We start from the raw sequence: 19,025 nt of genomic DNA, 5'->3' as shown, positions 1-19,025 counted from the left end.
TATTCTGTGTAAAGAAACGAAGAAAATGGAAAAGTACGAAATATTCGCGTTTCACATGACTCCAGCATCCCCTTAAGCATGATAGAAGTGCCTTCCGTATCTAACGAAAGCTTTGACAATTGTACAAGTCAACGGAGAAAAGCTGATTTTAGCCTAGTACCATTTGAATATTTTGACCATTATTTACTGTAACATAACGACGGGCACATGTTCGACGCTGTGCGGCTCGCAACGTATATCTAACAATAAGTATACGTGGACACGCTTGTGGATGTCTGACAACGGGATTCGAGAATCGAATGAAATCAAGCATCAAACTGGTCAATAATTAATAATTAATCGGCATTATTATTCGTGCACCAATTCCTATGTTTCGTTTCATTTAAACCGACTATTATTTAGCGTTTAGCGCAACATGACTGGTCACGCATGAGATGCAGGGCGCGCGTCACTCCTCGATTTTTCAAGTTGTTTTCTTCAAGAGAAAATAGAGAAAAGACAACAGAAGAAGAGCGCGTAACAAAATAATGCATATACTACGAATATCATTGTTTCCGAACAAGTACAGCAAAAGACTGAATATATCACGCAATTGCAATATACGCGAAATAATTGTTGTTAGTTGCGCGATATTGCCTCTTGAGAGGTGCTACAAATTATTTTAAAAATAATTTTTTAAAAACCGAAAAATTGGAAAGACTATACTGATATACAGAATATTATATGACGGTATATTAAAAGGATTCTCTACTTTCTTGCGCCATCTTTTTTTAGATTTTTATGAATTTTTTTTAATTTAAAATTACTTTTTGTTTTCCATTTATTATTATTTGAATATAATTTGCTATTTTTTCCCATAAAAAATATAAATAATTAATAGAGCTATTTGATTTTTATGTATCGTGTACATCATGTATTCCAGTTTATCTGCACGGAGAAACATATTTGGTTGAATCAACTGAAATTCTATAGATAGAAAATGATTGATTCAGAATTCTGGCTATAGTCTATTCTACAATTGCGTAAGCGTTATAGTAATTGTAAATGAAATCAATTGTAGTTGTAATCATAGTCGAATATTCTTTTCGTATTCTTCTCGTATTCGATTGTGATTAGTGAATTTTTACAACTACAATCACTTACAACTACTCTTACGCAATTATAGAATAGGCTTAAGTCTACTAAATTTTTTATTAAATCTATCAAAATTTTAAATTTTAAATGAATATTTGGTTAAATCTACTAGATTTAATCAAATATTCATTTAACCGATTTAACCAAAAATTTTTTTCCACGTGCGTTCATAATTCCGGATTTCCAGTAAACGGAAATAAAAAATGGGATGTTATTTCAATCATAACATTTGTGGCTATCGTTGAAACTAGAATTATTCATTTCGCCTAACAACTAAATGGCACCTGTTTATAAAAACGAAATAAAGTTCGATTTCTACTTTTTTTATATTTTTGAGCCCCCAAAAAATAGAAAGAATTAAGTTATCAATTATATAATTTTAGTTCTGACAATAACTGCAAATATTCTGATTATATAAAATGACATTTTATTTTTTTACATTTTATTTCAATTACATTTCAGTCTCTCTACTGGAAGATTTGAAATCATGCTCGCAAATCGTGCATAGAACTCAAATCGATTTGATAACAATTTATATTTTTATTTAAAAAAATATAGTAAACCTATCTTCAAAGAATAATAAACAAAGAACAAAAGATAATTTTGAAAAATATTTATTTTTTTCTAAAAAAAATTCCTAAGAATTCCCTAAAAAAATAGAAAACCTTTCTTAATAACGAGAGATGTTATTTATATTGCCGATTTTGCGATCTAAAGTTTTAATTTATCTTAATCAATGAATATATCGATAACAAACTGATATTTTTTTCTCGCCTTAATTATTCATGATAATTAAAAAATATCATCCGTATGTTTTAATTAGTATATCCAAATTTTTCACAAGCTCTACAAAGAAAACAAAATGTGTAATGTCGAATAATCAGTAAAGCAAAAAAATAAGAAATACAACAAGTCTGTAATATTAAAATCATTGTCAGTACGTATGAATTGTGTGTCATAATATAAAATTGAATCAACACATTATAGATTAATCGATTTATTCCTAGTAATGTAATTTCTATCATTTTCGCGCTATTTTGCACCGTTAATATTTCCTTTTATGACACGAAACATCACGTTTACTATGACACGTTAATTTTATGTATAGAGTCTACATCTATATAGCTTCGAAATAGCGAAGTTGGAGCGTTCTTACTAGACTATAATCCCGCATATAAAAGCAGGTGTTTAATAAGTTCCAAATGGATAGATACGCAAGGACGAAAGACGAGGCGAAGACCTTCATGCGATAGTGATTCCATTGTTCATGCACACTGACGTTGGCAAAGAAAATCTTTAATGTCGCTCAAATGACCCATTTATATGTATAAGTGAGACATTGCGAATGTATCATGACTTCACCATTCCGCATTTGACACTTCTATCAGTAAAATAGAAAATTTAAATCGTTGGAAAGGATAAGAAATATAGATAAATAAAAATGCAGGCAGGTATATGGATGAAATCATGAGGAGAAGAATACGGAAAAGGCAAAAAAGGAAAATGATAAGGAAGTTGCACATGTCAAGATACACTACTACTCTTTCAACTATTACCAAGAACTTGCTCTACTTTTCAAGATCTCCTCCTTCTCTCTCCCTCTTTCTTTTCTTTCTTTGTTATGTCATTTTTATTTTATTTTATACTTATGTCAAAACATACTTTTATTTTGTTTTACTTTCTACGTTATTTTTGTATGTTATATGTCAAAATACGAGTAATAATTGTATCTTATTGTACTTCGTAAGGCTCAGCGCTAAGAGAAATTTCTTATCCTAGAGCACTTAAACAAATAAATAACGATTTATCATCATTATTATAATCTCTCTCTCTCCCCTCCCCCTCTCTCTTTCTCTCTTTTTCTTACTATTTCGCAGTGCTTGACACGCGTGTTAAGTGCTCGACGCAAACTCGCTAGTCCTCTCGAATATCTGGCACGAGCCTGTCCTCGGCTTTCTGGATGGAAACTGATCGATTTCACGCCGTATACAACCTCTTGTCTCTCTCGGCACGTTAATGAGTCATGTCTGATTATCACTCGAAATGATCGGGATGATGGATATTCGGAAATTAACAAGCACTTGCGCAAAATGGTACGCTCCCTTTTTCAACCATTCTTTGGTATAAACTTTGTTAATAAACTCGTGAATCTGTTTTCGATGCTTGAGATCAAAGAGATAAATCAGGAAATAAATTTAATTTAATTTAATTAAGAAACACTTAGACAAAGAATGTGTACGTAAAGTGCGATGAATAGAGAGAAAGAATTCGTAAATTCAAAGAGGTTAACGATCACTATGAGCAAGGGCAAATGCCCAAGATAGCTCGCAAGAAGAACCAAGACAGATGGAAGCATCAAAAATCGTTGGCACGAATCCATGTGTGGCACGAATCATGTTTATTGCAAGGATTTCCAGCTATGTGACAAACGAATCGCAAACGTGTCTCAAAGTCTACAATTCTGGAGGACATTTTATGGCTCCCGAGAGTCTCTGTCGCGGAGTAATAAAGATGACGTTATTGGTAGAGTACGGCCATTATCGCGCACACATCCTATCCTAATATATAGTCGCATAGGTGTATGACAGAACACGAAAAGTTAAGAATGTAAAAAGATATTGCATCGTATAACTTTTAACATAATAAATACACTATGCCAAAAAATTAAGGGATCACCTACTCTGCCCTTTCAAAAATAGGCAATACTCAACAAAACGTAATTTTGCTAAAAATAATTATAAGAGATGATTTGAAAGTATATCAAAACTCAAATCAGTAGTTTAGATAACGATCTGATTTTTGTATGGAGCTAAACACGGATTCAAATGGAATTTTCATGGCGTGAATTTAAAATCGTATACAAAAACAGTGTGCAGCTTTCGAAAGAGTAAATCTTTATCCTTAATTTGCGTACTTATTGAATGTTGTACGATTTTTTTCATTAGTAAGCTTTTCAATATTGAAACCTAGCAAAAAGGGTCCTTTTTACTTTGACTGCTCACAGAACAAAGTAATGCTCTATACCTTTAGAAAAAGAATAGAAATAAGGTATAAATTTTCTCTTTAAAGTACATTTGCCATATATATATATATATACGTCGTTTACATAGCATATAAAGAAGCGTAAATCCAACCACGTAAATGTTAACTTCCACACAATGCGCGACAGGTCTGTTGCGATAGAATCAAACGAATGTTGTTTGCCTAAAGCCGTTGCTTCAAACACGAAAGATATAAATTACGTTAAGATCACAACATTTGTACTGTTTTTTGCCAAAATATATCAACTAAATAGTAACGTATCAATCGTTTAATTTTATTTTTAGCACCTCATTTAAGCGGAGTTTACATAATTCTTTTATACCAAAAAATAATAGTGACACTTAAAGAGAAAAAACTTAGACTTTTCTATTCGTTTTTTAAAGAATACCGAGCGCTACTTTATTCATCTTCTGTGAGCAGTCAAAAAGATACTTTTTATCTCAATGTTGAATAACTCGGTAAAAATAATTGCACAATGCTCAACAAGTATAAATTAAAGATAAATTCACTTTTTCGAAAACTGTTTTTTGTGTGCAGTTTTTCATGCCATGAAACTTTGCAGAGCTTTAAAAAATCTTGAGACGGATCTCCATTTATCTCCATGCAATTCTGTAAAAAAGCAGTCACATCGTTATCTAAATTACCGATCTGAAAAGTAAAGACATTAAGCTTTAAATGTTTTTTTTAATCATCTCGTTATTTTTTACAAAATTATATTCTTTAAAAAATTGTCTATTTTTGGAAAGCAGAATAAGCATAATCCTTTAATTTTTTGATGTAGTAGATGACTACTTTTCTTTCATGATCATCCAAAAGATGAAAATTCAAATTCACTAATAATTAAGTCAACTAAATGACCTCCTAAATAAATGTAAAGTTAGTATTGACATTAACAGGATTGAATTACTTAAGATAGCTGAAAAAATAGGTATGTTATCGATGATTCATTTCGATAATATATCGTGATAACTGAAGATATAATATATTTAACTAAAGATAAAATAAATAAAAAAAGTTTAAACGTGTCGTAAAACTCATTAAGGTCTGTTCGACGAGAATTATCAGTTCCACGAGAATCATACGTACGCGTATTAATGCGAGAAACGGGGGAGAAGATAATTCCATTGCGGAAAAGCCAACGTCGTTCTTTCAGTAATGAAGGATGCAACAGATACACGAGATGACTCGCTGACTGATAAGAAATTACACATCCGAGAGTAAATGCAAAACCTGAAAAGCCAACGTCGTTCGCGTGCTTAAGAATTTATTTAAATAACACGATATTCGCCTTACTGTGAGAGATCTATTTCAGAAATAACATTATAACGCAATTATACGCGATTAATATTAGCAACACGATAAGCTGCATGTTAAGAGATATAACACTGTAAAACGTTGGGAAATGTTGAGAACATTTTCTTTAATTTTCCTATCTTTTTTAGAGTCACGCTTGCGTACTTACTAAAGCTCTATATTTATAAGAGTACGTAGCACATTGCTTTTATTTCGAAGCATGCCAACAACCGCATTTTCTTATTGGCTACTTTCTCTCCGCGTTTTCCTAAGCTATGTTCAGATTTCCACCCAAATGCCACCCAAGTGTCATTTTATCCTTATTGCTCATCGAATGTTAAACAAGGATAACTTGATACTTAAGGAACACTGGAGTGGAAATCTGATTCGCCCTTATTTGCTATTTTTTATTTTTTATCTAACTGATCTATCGTCCAATAAACGCTTAGTAATTCTTTAACATAGTTAAGTAAAACATTGCGGTCATCTGCGTTATTCTTATAAATATAAAGCTCTTCTGTGTACTCTTTAAAACATAAAAATTGCATGTAAATAGTTTCTTATAATATCAACATTAGCAAACCACTAATAATGGTCTTTAAGGGACCGATTTTGTAACTCTTATCGACAGTCGACGTTGATGTCGTTGCGCAGCTTTTTTACTCTACATAACATCTGCGACATCAACGACTGTCGTTAAGAGTTACAGAATCGGCCTCTTAATTTCATTTTATACAAAAAGTAATATGAGCTATACATACATATATGTAGTTATACGATTATTTATTCTCTCATAGAATCATATAATACTTTATATGATTCTTTTATTGTTACTTTTGTAGTTATATGATTATTCATAATAGATGTGACTCACTTTTTCGTTGGGTCTACGAAATACGATACGACGGCCTTATCGCATGTGCTAGTAAATTATGCGCGCGCACTCTTTCATGTTGATAATTATACTGGTATAATCATACGGGAGCAATCACTCGATCATAACGAATCGTTTTTAATAAGACCTAGTAAACTAGACGATACTCTGTTGCATGCGTCGTGATATGCGTGACGGTAACTCGATAATTTGCATATAAACCGAGGACACTCGTAACGTGAAAAATCGTTAAACGAGTAAATCTATTGCAATTAAATAAACCATTTGCTACACTGTTAAATCTATTATGTCAAATTTAACCTAATTTAAGTCATCACTGCTACTATTCAATATATCGTTATTTTATGCTTAAAACAATTTGACACTATTATAGTGTCAAATTTAACACTATAAATTTAGATTAAATTTAACACTATAAATTTAACAGTAATAGTGTAAATATATTTCATAGAAAATCAAGTATAATTTGAATTAAAATTAAAAATAAATAAAATTTATTTAGAGTATTGTGTATAAGATTAAATCGTTTCAAAAATTGCATTCTCGAGAGTGACAACAGTCGTGATCACTTCGCATTGTCAAGATATTACTGCAAAAGATTGTATAAAGAAAAATGTTAAGATTATGGCGCAAAAAAATGTAAAGTAGTAAAATGTAAGTAGTAAGCAAATTGACCAATCAAGATAGAGACGTAAGACAATAAATAGCAGTAGTATCAAATCCAAAAAGTTGATTTGCGTCTAATTCTGGATTGAGCATTATAGAGAACGTAACATTATATTGTAATTGGCCAATTCGCTTACTACTTACGTCTTATTGCTTTACGTTTTTCTATATGTTTCTGGCTTCATTGTTTGCGTCTTACTGCTTATGTTTTTGTATATTAAAGCCTTTATTCATCTATTTAAAATTAATCATTTTAATTAAAAAAAAAGGAAAAAGAAATGCCACATTAACATCATTTTTCACAGCTGTCATAAAATCAGGATATTTTTAGTTTTGCAGTTGGCAATTCTGAAATTTAATCAGCCGATTAAGTTAAGAAGCTTAAAAAAGTAGAGAGGAGTCACATGACTTTTCTTATCTTTACACGAGAGCACAAAATACTATCGCCATTTTCTAAAGAATAAATAATAAATAAAATTTAAGCAGTGAAATAATTTGTTATTGAAAAATATTTTCTTTGTAAAAAAAAAGAAATATTTATGTAGAAAATGTTAAAGAAAAATTATTTATAGTAATTATTTAAATTTAATTTAGATATTGATAATTCTGGTACAAATGATGTTTTACTGATGTAACGTTATATTTAAAAAGAATTGAGTAATTCATGAATATTTTATACTCTTACACGAAAATGATTAAAAATAAAATTTAATTTTTTAATTCTAAAATATTCTTAAGCTCTATTCTTTTATCTATATAACTTTTAAAAATGCTTATATTTTGTTTACAATTAAATTACTTAATAATCCTTCTTCATATGAATTTAAGCTATTTAAAAAAATTATTTAAGAAAACTATATGGTCAAAAAATTTGAAAAAATTCAAGAATGCTTTTATCAATTACAAGTTTATTCTCAATATTTGATCGAATCTTTATATTATATGAAAAGACTGAAGAACCTTAGAGTTGATCAGATCGTGCCATACACACCTATGTGAACTAAATGGAATTTTATTTTCGATACTCCCGCGCGATTAGAATCATCTGCGTACATACATCATAGATATACGCCGCGACCTTTCATCGATTCAACAGCACGTGCGTAATTCGCGCATATAACGCTGTTACATCACCTGCAGAGCAAGAATAAAAATCCGCGTATAGAGACTAAAAGCCGCGAGTTTTCCCTACATAAGACGATATCGCTATCGCCATCACGAGTCATCGTGTTGTAAAAATAGCGTGACATTTCATCGATCGTGTAACGTACTCGTAAAAATGTCGCGACTGTACCAACACGAAACAATGTGAAAAAATAGGTGAAATTCGATTTGAATTTCGATCTTTCGTTCGTCCATCCTACGTACGCGCCAAGTTCAGTACACTTCTATATCCGAAGATAACGTAGTATCAAACGAACCAACGTGCATGCAAGTATCGAATATGCAGACAGTCTCCGTTACATACGTCGGTATATTCATAATCTTAATGCGTGCATTGATCCAAATTATTTATCCGAATATCATGATGTAAGATATAACACTATTAAATCTATAGTGTCAAATTTAACCTAATTTGGTAAAAGCCATCACTGCTGCTAAATATATCGTTATTCTATACTAAAACAATGGTGTCAAATTTAACTATCTTATTAGTATAAAATAGTAATATATTTAGTAGGAGCAATGGTGACTTAAATTAGGTAAAATTTGACACTACAAAGTTAACAGTAGATAAATGTACCAGTAGATAATTAGTGGATATAATCCAATTATTGGACAAAATGAAAAATTCTTAATATTAAGCTATTAACGATAATACCCTAAATAAATTCGTTATTTATAAAAATTTAATAAGACGAATTTATTTAGAGTCACTACATATCATTAAAAGTTTAATATTTAAAATTATCATTTTGTCCAATAATCGAGTTATGTCCACTAACTGATTTGTTTACCTTATAAGTGAAATGAAAACATCTAATAAAACTGCCATAGCATAATTCATATTTTTAATTTTACGCCATATCGTTGAAACCGTCGTACCCAATCACTGTGGAGACGACAATTTTATCTAAAATGTGATAAGAATATGTGCTTTAATTATCCGGCACAAACACGCTTTCGACGTTATCAATTACAGTCCGTGGTTTTAACACTTTAGAATGACAATATGAAAAGTCCTTTTTGCAACTCTTTCTTCAAAATATTATCGTATTTTGTTGCTTCAACGCACCCGCTCTTGTCGGTCAGAGATAAAGTGTCATGTACAGAAATCAAATTCTGTAGATAATTTTATGTTGCAGTCTATCTTCATACGTCCTGAAAACATGAACAGTGCAAGTAAGTGGAAAGATCGAAAATTACTCACCGATCGATCTTGTCCATTGTGGTAGGATGTTGCAAGATGGTTTGCTGCTCCGTCATCTCGACGACACATTGTGTACAGAGTTCCAGTTCTGCAATGAGAAAAAAAAATTAATCGGGATAAAAATGATTCAGGTTATTTGCGTTATCTCTGCGTATATTCATGTTAGATCAAATCAAGTATAATATATTACTTCACATTCTTTTTATCGTTATTGCGTATTCAAATAATATAGCCATATCGACTGATAATTATTTAAATATTACGCAAGAGCCAGTCGCGAATCACGTAGTGAAAACAAATGTTTGGTTGAATTAATTAAAATTTTCTAGTTAAATATATAAAAATTTTAGTTGAATGGAATTCTGATTGGTATAATCAGAATCTTCTGGTTCGTTCATTTTCAATCAGACATTTTTTTCAATGCGAATATTCTGTATTTACATAATTATGTCTTTCTCATTGTTAAAAAATTTGATGAAATTGAACAAGGTTTTATTAAATGCGACAACGCAGCAAGAACTTGCGCAACTTTTGATCAACTGTAGAACGTGTCGTCGCATACGTAGCGCAATAAGATACTCAGCGTAATAAGACGATCGCTCAATAGTTACCAAGTTTTAGTAATAAGATGAGCTTACGCTATTATAAATCATGATTATACGTTGCACCAAAGTCGGATAATTTGATATTCAATGTGAAAAGGCAGAAATATGTTTGGAAGAAGGCGTTGATGGTTTAAAAATTAAGTATAAAATAAATAAAAATTAAGAAGAGATAGGATGATATCAATTGTCTTTACGAACTTTAGTATCAAAAGGAAAAAAGAAGAAAATATAGCAGATATGCTAGATCGATCTTTGATATAATTTAATAGAATTAAATGAGTTCGCCACTTTGATAGCGTTTCTACAATTTCCATCTACATTGAAAAAAATTTTAACACATATTCCTTTTACCAAGTAAACATTTACTTATAGTAACTAAATATTTATTCAATAAAAAAGTTAGTTAAATCAAATTAACGGTTTTTGTATGAAATAAACATATGTTTACATTTAGTAAATATTTATTTAGAACTATTCAAACAAATATCTATTAATTTTTTTTTTCAGTGTATGGTCAAAACTCCATTACTTTTTTTCTATATCATAAATGAAACTAACAATAAATTAATTTAGCTGCACGATTTCTTATTAACATAAAAATACGAAACATGACAATTAAGGTTTATTTCTTTCAGTAAAATTGCTCTTTTTTGTTCTTATAAAAAGAAAATATTAAAAACATATATTGTGTATCTTAAACCCTCGAAGTAATAACCCTCAGTACTCGAAGAAATTTTAAAAGCAGATCTTTTTCTCGATAGTATTATAAGATAAACACTACACAAAAGAGAATTCGCAAAATCGATCCAAGTCGACAGGTATTAAATTAATAGACATAAAGGGTATGCAATTAATAGACGATCTTTTAGCAAGAATCTGTTTCTTATTTACTTGTATATGACTAGACTTTGCACTTTTGTGTGCACAGATATAAAAATAATCTTTACGAAGAACTTTTCTCGTTCATTTCAACTATAGGAACTTTACGTGTTGTCTGTACTTATTTTTAATAATACATAGTTAGTTACGATGAATATATTTTTCTCGCCTGATTATTCAACGATAAAAAAATGAGTACAAAGAATACCATATAATTTTTTAACAATTTTAACTCTGCTTAATTCTGCTCTACACAGTACTACCTGTATTTATTTGTAAAATGAAAACATTATAACTGGAATATAAAAATAAAAGCGCCATTATTCTCCTATTTCTCATCAAAATAGTTTAATCGGGTCAGTTTACTCAAGAGACCGTTTCTCTCTGTGCACTTTCTCCAATGAATTTCTTGCGCCCGCCATTTCGTATCGTTGCACTACTATCTTTGGCGAAATAAATCATTTATACGATATAGAGCGACTTATCGAAGGACGAATAGGGCCAAGAATGAGGGCAATATTATTCGGATTACGTTCTCGCGTAACCTTTGCGCTATCTTGATAATACGAAATCATTAAAGCCAGTTAAAGGCAGGGAAATGACCGGGACGGTAAATCTACGGTTAAGAAAGAAGTGATGATGACTCATAAAACTAGGTAGAAAGTAAATGGCTTCTTTGTATGCTCGAGCGTAGTCACGTAGAGCGTTACACCATGTTGTAACAAGTACATCGAACGTTTTAAGAAATGATATGCGGTAATAGAGTGCAATGCCATCCAAGTACAATCTATTCTTATTGTTAGATTTTACACATTTGGACGAAAATCTATCTTTAAATATCGTTCATAAATTATTATCTGTAATTACATCTCATATCGTTAAAATGACTCAAAAAATCGAAAGTGCAATGCACATGTTCGACTTTCTAAAAATACCAATTACATACTACTTATATTTCTCATGTATTATGCCAACGGCTTTCAACATCACTATTATTTTCAACGTAAAAGTAAAAGTTATATGTATATACTGAGAGAAAAAAATAGTTACAATTACCATAATTTAACTGTAATTTATCGTCATTTTTTAGGACAACTATATATTTATGAGTAAGAGAAATTCTTTTTCGGTCAAAGCGGAAGTGTGAATTTATACACTTCTTCTGCAAACACTACATCCTCTGCAAACTGTGCGCCGAAATTGTTTTCAATCTGGAAACGCAATCATAAATGAACAAAACTAGAATAGTATAATGAAAAAAATACTAAATTTTAATAATTCATTTATTTAAATAGTGCCAATTAAATGTTTATTAAGTATAAAAATATATTTATTTGGTACAAAAACCATTAATTTACATTTATTTTCTCTTTTTATTAAGTAAATTAAGTAAATATTTTTTTACTGTAAATTTCAGTTCGCACTATTCACAAATAAATATTTATTTAAATTTAGGATATTTTTCTCAGTGTAATATCACATATTAAATTTTTTATTAATGTCAAATTATTAATATTCTTATAAGACGCTCATTAGCATCAATATTATTAAATTGTTTGTCCATTTAATATGTGATATTACTAGTTCTGTTTATGATCGCATTTGAAAACTAAAAAGGCATCGAAGCGCGATTTACAGAATTGAATGTACATATAAATTCACACCAGAATATTTAAGTACTAAAAATTACTGTAAGATGCTTAAATATTTCTGCTTTAACCGAAAAATGAGATTTCTCTTAATAAATAGACTTATTCTCATCGGTCCAATATCGTATTATAATTATATGAGTATATATTTATAGTTGTTTTATCCATGCAAATATAGTCAATTGTGCTATTAATAATAATCACACACGCTGCTTGAAAATCTTTAGTTTTATCTTAACATATTTTTTAATTATTATTACCACATAAATAATAAACGAATTTAAGAAAATAGTTATATTTATTATAATTGCGATTGCATTTACTAAATAAAAATGTTTATCTCATTTATCATTTATATCTTGATATTTTAGTACATTAATATATTTGAAATTATCATAATTTATAGTGTAATTTTTTCATGTTTGAGAGAACTATATATATATATAAAGTTAAATTAATATTAGTAGTAATCATAAAAAATGGAACTCTTATTCATAATTATTTTACCCTGCAATTACAGTCATTAAACACAGTAAACACTTTTCTCTCTCAGTGTATACATATAGATAATAAGTTATTTATATGTTGCCACATTATTATAAAAATAATCGTAGGAAAAAAATAGTCGTGGAAAAGAAAGGAGAGACTAGGAAAAATTGTAAATTTCATTGATGGGTAACAAAAGCAAGTATCGGGCAACAAGTTATTGAATAACAAGAACCACGTCCGATTACGTCGAGCGTCGGGTCGTGTAAATTAAATCTTACAAGCGCGAAAGTTTGACGATTAACACGTGGGAAAAAGAGAGGGAAAAATTACGTAACCCTACGATAGAATCGCGTTACTCCGTTTTCGTTCCAGCACCTCGCCGTCACTCACCACTCGCGTTAAAGTCAACACTAAAAGACTTGACAGGGACGGGAGCATGTGCATTGTGCAGGTGTTACGCAGGTGACACGATGACGCCAGCTTACGTTATCGTATACGAGCATGTCATTATTCTGGATAATAATAAAATAATATGATACACGAGAGTCGATGAACGCGCACACAACACATAATCACGTCTCAATGTAACACATGCTATGCATACATGCAATTTAAAGATCTGATTGTGAATCCAACGTTCGCGACGTCGTGTAAGTCGCGATATATGGTACGATAATTTAATGACAATTGAAAAATCACTTCCCCAGTCACTTCGACGTCTTTAACCAGAGATACGCAATTTCTCGACCTTGCTCGATCGGGAAATTGGCCCTCGATCGAAGATATCCCGGAAAACATGTTTCCTCCGATTGGATCGATAATCCAAGGTCATCGGACTAATGTCACCGGAACGTGGCGTTTTTATTCGATTGCGTTCTCGCAATGCGATTCTCGCGTTTTCTCACGGCGCTTGACGCGTCGGCAGTGTCTGTTTCGCTTTTATTCTAAATTAAATCTCAATCTTAAGGATTTAACGACCAAAAAAAACATTTTTTTTCGCGCGCTCGAATAATCTTGTCGCGTCTCATCGTGAAGATAATATTCTCGCGACGTATTTTGACAATTGGCAATCTGGAGAAAGTCGTTTTTCTCAAGTCGTTCGGATCTCTTTGGATTTGACTGAAGGCTATGACACAAAAAAACTCCAGCAGCAAGAACCTCCATAAGCAGTAAACAAATCGAATTTTGGATCTGCTACAATTTACGTTTATTGTCTCACGGTTTCTATTGATTAATCGACTTACTTATATTTTAACGATTAAGCTCTTTTTTTGTGTGTAGTCTTAACTCGATCTCGCTGGATCTCGCACGAATCTTAAGGCTATAAACATACACAAAAATTTAAGCAATAAAACGTAAGCAAATCGACCAATCGCAGTAGAGATCACAAAATAATGTAAGGTGGAGATCCATTGTGTACCTTAAAATGAGGTGAAAATTACAAAAGTGAACGAATTTATTAAAATATTTGTAATTTCTTTGATCAACATCTAGTAAATTTGCATACTTTGTCACCTCCTTTCAAGATACATATGATCGTCCAAAACGTTGATTTGCTTATTGCTTTAATTTTTGTGTGCCACAGTCTTTAACACCAGAGCTGCGGCTGTGCCATTTTTGACCCATCTGATAGCTTTTCTTTTCCAGTTAATTTGGAGTTCGCACATGAATTTGGTGACAATTTTTATGACTTCACGAATAATCCTAATTAATTACAAATAATTTTACTTTTATGGTGACAATCCTCCCTCGAAAAAGTCAGATTTACCTGGAATCGCGATTGGATTAATTTAGACCTGCGGTTCGCAGGCCATCGTTTGTTTGACATGGTTTAACGTTGACGCAAATCGTACGACTTAACGCCCGATAAAAAATACGGACGAAACTCGTGTTAAATTTTTTTCTACGCGTGACGGTGACGTAAAGTGATTTTCATAGTGAATCATCTTGAACTTCATAATTAATGACGAAACGAAAGTCGGACAGCTACGTTTAATGCCAAATGTAACTGGAGCACGAATCTACGGGTGCTTTTCGTTTGGTGACACAAGTCAGTACAAGCATCATTCTATCTTTCTTGACATTCAGCGAATAACAAAGACAGAACGACTAGTGTCGACTTATGTCAAATGGAAAGCACCCATATTGCGGTGAGCATCTCAAGTCTCGTAAACATCAAATGTCATTTTCCGACTCGGCGAGGATGATCTTCGATCCTGCTTCGCGCGGCTAATCACGACCGCCCGTCCAAGACTCGATAAAACAATAACGAGAGAGTGGCAACACGGAACGAAAACGGTTGAACGAAACCTGTATGCCTGTCGCTTCGTTCAGCACCGTGTTCAACGGAGGCCGAGGGTCAATTGCATTTTTCCGTGGAGCGCGTCTTTGGACTCCTTTGATCCCCGAGTTGCCACGCGTGACGCGAGGCAAGGCAAGACGAGGCAAGATAAGGCAAAACGAGGCAAAGTGAGGCGAGGCGAGGCGAGGCGAGGCGAAGTGGAGTGTGGTGAGGCGGGGCGAAGCTCCCGTTCGAACTTCGCAAGTAAAGCGAAGGAACGATGCAGGAACGCGCGACGCGGCGTTCAAGTGGCGCGTCAAACGGCGTTAAAGAGCGACAGAGATACGTACCTCTACGATTGAATGGCCGAACCCGTACGGCGACCTTTATTTTATCCGTAGCCATGACTTTTGCACACCGGTAAACGCGCGCACTCGCTATCACACGATCGCGAAAAAAGCGTTTAGCGCGATTACGCCTGCACGTGATTACGTCTACTCTCGCACGATTTGCACATTATTCTCAACCCATACCGCGAACCTGTCATCTTTCGAACGACACTACGTCTACTGTCTACACCGAGCCTCCCGTGACACACTTCGCCATATTGCTTAAAGCCCGTCGTCAGCGCTGGACACAGGACAACGACGATCGTCCAGGCTATCGAGGCTATCGAATGAACGTGTTTCCGAGAATCGCCGTTAGGAACCGCGAGCGGTTCGATAAACGAATGACGTCACCGATATCTTGGCATCTGCACGTAGGGGTCGCGTCATTCCGCAATTGGGACAAAATATTTTCAAATTCCCCAGAACATCCCTATGATGCGGAATTTTTCCCTGTTCAACATGATTATTTTGTTTTTCGATATTGGTAGCTTTTAGGTCGATATTAAGGCCGGTATTCATAGGCGACTCTTATATTTCAGGTTGTCTTAAGTACAGTCTTAAGATGTCATAAGCCAATTAAAGGCCGTATTAACATCTTAAGATATTACTTAAGACAATCTTGAAATGAGAATGGATTGTAAATACCATCTTAAGGCCATTCTACATTGGTCGTATCGTAGACGTCACAAGTCACGAGCTTGCTGCTTCAGCCAATCCGATGCTTCAATTATAAAGTCGCATAATGCTTATGATGCTTTCAACACTACGATGCGATCATTGAGTGCATTTAGAACGACAACCGCTCATTGAGCGCTCAATGAGCTCTTTTATCTGATTCCATTAAATTCTAAAATATAGACGAATTAGATAAAAGAGCTCATTGAGTGCTCAGTGAGCGGTTGACGTTTTGAATGCACCCATTATTATTATCTTGAAATGAGGTGAAAATTACAAAAATGAGCAAATTTACTAGATGTTGACCAATGAAATTATCAATATTCTAGTAAATTCGTTCACTTTTATAATTTTCATCTCGTGTTTCAAAATACAGAATCGATCCCCAGATATAAATGTTTCAACATATTTTTAAAGTATTTATGTATTGTTTTTTCTCTGGCAATAGATGGCATAAACTTTTCTTGTAATTTGTCCAACAGCTGGTCTTCTCGACCACACGTAATTTAGGTTATGTCAATGTCAACACGATGTGTGTATACACAGTATGAAATATGATAGTTTGGCGGCACTTGCAGTATTGTGTCGATCTTGAATTTGCAACGAATATATCACACACGTATATATATAATTTTTCTACAGTTTGCATAATGTAAGCAGAAAAGAATCTGGGAGTTTTAAAACATTTCAAGGATAAAGATTTATAGGAGTTTGTTAAAATGATTGTCAAATTTGAAAAGATAATAAGCTGTTCCTCCGAACATCCAAAGTTTCCTGCCGCCAATCTTCTTCAACGTAATTCAGAAAATTGGAAAGCCACATGGCGATGTAGCAAACCGGGAGAAATGCTGGCACACGTCATCTTTCAACTCGCTGAACCTTCTTACATCACGGGAGTCGATGTTGGCAATTATCAAAGTTGCGTGGTGATTGTCACTGGATCTACCTCGTCAGAACCTGACAACTGGATAGTTATCATCAACCATCAGTTTATGACAAACGATGAAGCTGCAAATAACAAATTTAAAGATCAAGTTCAATTATTTACTAAAAGAGAATTAAATCCAGACACTTTAAAGATTAAATTTGACCGAATCAAAGTTACTTGTATGCAATCAGCCAATTTAAAAGTATTGTTTGGATTGTCATACATCATTTTGAGATCAGATCCTACAATCGATTTAGGCTTAGATGCATTTGGCAAGTTCAAATTGAAACAACCACATGTTGTTAAGACACCTATGGAAATGATGAAAGAAAAAATCCTTAATAAAACAGAAAATATGAAGACAAATTATAAGACAGAATTACGTGAGCAAATAAAAAAAGATTCAATGGAGAATTTTGTTAAGTGTCAACAAGAACAAAAACTTATCAGGAGGCCATTACTAGAAAAGCTAGAAGCTGGAGAAGCCGATCAAATTTTTGGAAAAAATGATAAGACCCAACCACAATGTTCAAAAGATAAAGATAAGACCGTTAATGAAAGTCCCAAAATTACTAAAAATGAATTAAACGATAAAGTAGTGAGAACTCCTTTTGGGGACGTTGTACCTCCGCGTAATGTTGATGCTAATAAAAATAATATAAAAAATACTACTCAGCATTCTCCAAGTTTTAAGAAACGTCCTTTGATCAAGTTGGATGATTTACCAAATGTAAAATTCAATGGAAGAAAAAAACAAAAGTGCTCTGAATGCTGTTCAGATTCGCAGGATCGATTATGTACAACTTGTCAACGATTGCCAGAGCCCAAAGAGCCTATTAAAAATGCTCCTTCACAGGCAAGCAACCATGTTTCAGCCAAAAGATCATTTAAAGAATTGTTCAATGACGTTATATTCTCTCTCAGTGGATATGTCAATCCACAAAGAGATGATATTAGGAGAAAGGCTCTTAATATGGGAGCCAAATATATCCCTGATCCAAATACAACTAATAAAAAATGCACTCATTTGATATGTGCTTTTAAAAATACACCAAAATATCAACAATTCAAAAATCATACAAAAATTGTTTCTCATACTTTTATTGAGGAATGTTTTGATAAAAAAAAGAGGTAAATATATCATTCTAATATATTTTTTTATCGGAGACTGAGAAATATTATATATGAAATTTCATAAAATATGTGTTTTATAGATTTCCTTGGAGGCGATACGCTTTAGATCAAAAGGAAAAATCACAACCTGAAAGCGAAGAAGAAATTGATGGCAATCAATTGGAATCTGTATATGACATAGACACTGATGCTGATTCAGATTATTAATATTTCAATTGAATATTATATTAATTATTAATGACATATTTATCTAATTTCTTTAACTTTTATATTACATCTGTTATAATTCGTATTTGAACTCAATAAATATATTTTTATGTATAAAACATAGGAACATGTACATTTATATTAATATAATCAATTGATATACACGGTGATATATGCGCACGATTAAAATTAAATGTAATGATATAAAATCAATATTTTACGAATTATGAGCAGTGTCCTGGAAGAAAAAGATTATATTAAAAAATGACAAGATTTAATTAATAAAAAGTATTTAAACAGTTTGATTAAACTTTCATATTTAAATTACCGAATTTTTGTGTTTAATTGTTACTTAATTAACTTAACAAGATGTTGAATAGATAGATTA

At 32.3% G+C, this 19,025-nt stretch overlaps 2 protein-coding genes across 2 annotated transcripts in view; one reads left to right on the top strand and one right to left on the bottom strand.

Moving 5' to 3' along the window:
- LOC108748600 (kinesin-like protein KIF13B) overlaps positions 1 to 9,457 on the bottom strand; it is a 33,776-nt gene extending 24,319 nt beyond the window's left edge. Inside the window, exon 1 of the mRNA XM_018486839.1 lies at positions 9,402 to 9,457. Coding sequence (XP_018342341.1) covers positions 9,402 to 9,457 — 56 coding nt within the window. The remainder of the gene's footprint in view (positions 1 to 9,401) is intronic.
- Positions 8,709 to 18,670, top strand: LOC108748747 (DNA repair protein XRCC1). Its single transcript, XM_018487060.1, has 3 exons — positions 8,709 to 8,719; positions 17,011 to 18,427; positions 18,511 to 18,670. Exons 2-3 carry the CDS (start codon positions 17,088 to 17,090, stop codon positions 18,635 to 18,637), a joined length of 1,467 nt encoding a protein of 488 aa, XP_018342562.1. The 5' UTR covers positions 8,709 to 8,719; positions 17,011 to 17,087; the 3' UTR covers positions 18,638 to 18,670.
- Positions 18,671 to 19,025: the final 355 nt, after the last annotated feature.

Source organism: Trachymyrmex septentrionalis, unplaced genomic scaffold (assembly GCF_001594115.1).
Source record: "Trachymyrmex septentrionalis isolate Tsep2-gDNA-1 unplaced genomic scaffold, Tsep1.0 scaffold24, whole genome shotgun sequence".
Lineage (NCBI taxonomy): Eukaryota > Metazoa > Arthropoda > Insecta > Hymenoptera > Formicidae > Trachymyrmex > Trachymyrmex septentrionalis.
This window is presented reverse-complemented; position numbering and strand designations above follow the sequence as displayed.

Coding starts and splice junctions, on each gene's coding strand:
- LOC108748747 (XM_018487060.1), top strand. CDS start 17,088: ATGATTGTCAAATTTGAAAAGATAATAAGCTGTTCCTCCGAACATCCA. Junction 18,428..18,510: donor TGTTTTGATAAAAAAAAGAG/GTAAATATATCA, acceptor TGTGTTTTATAG/ATTTCCTTGGAGGCGATACG.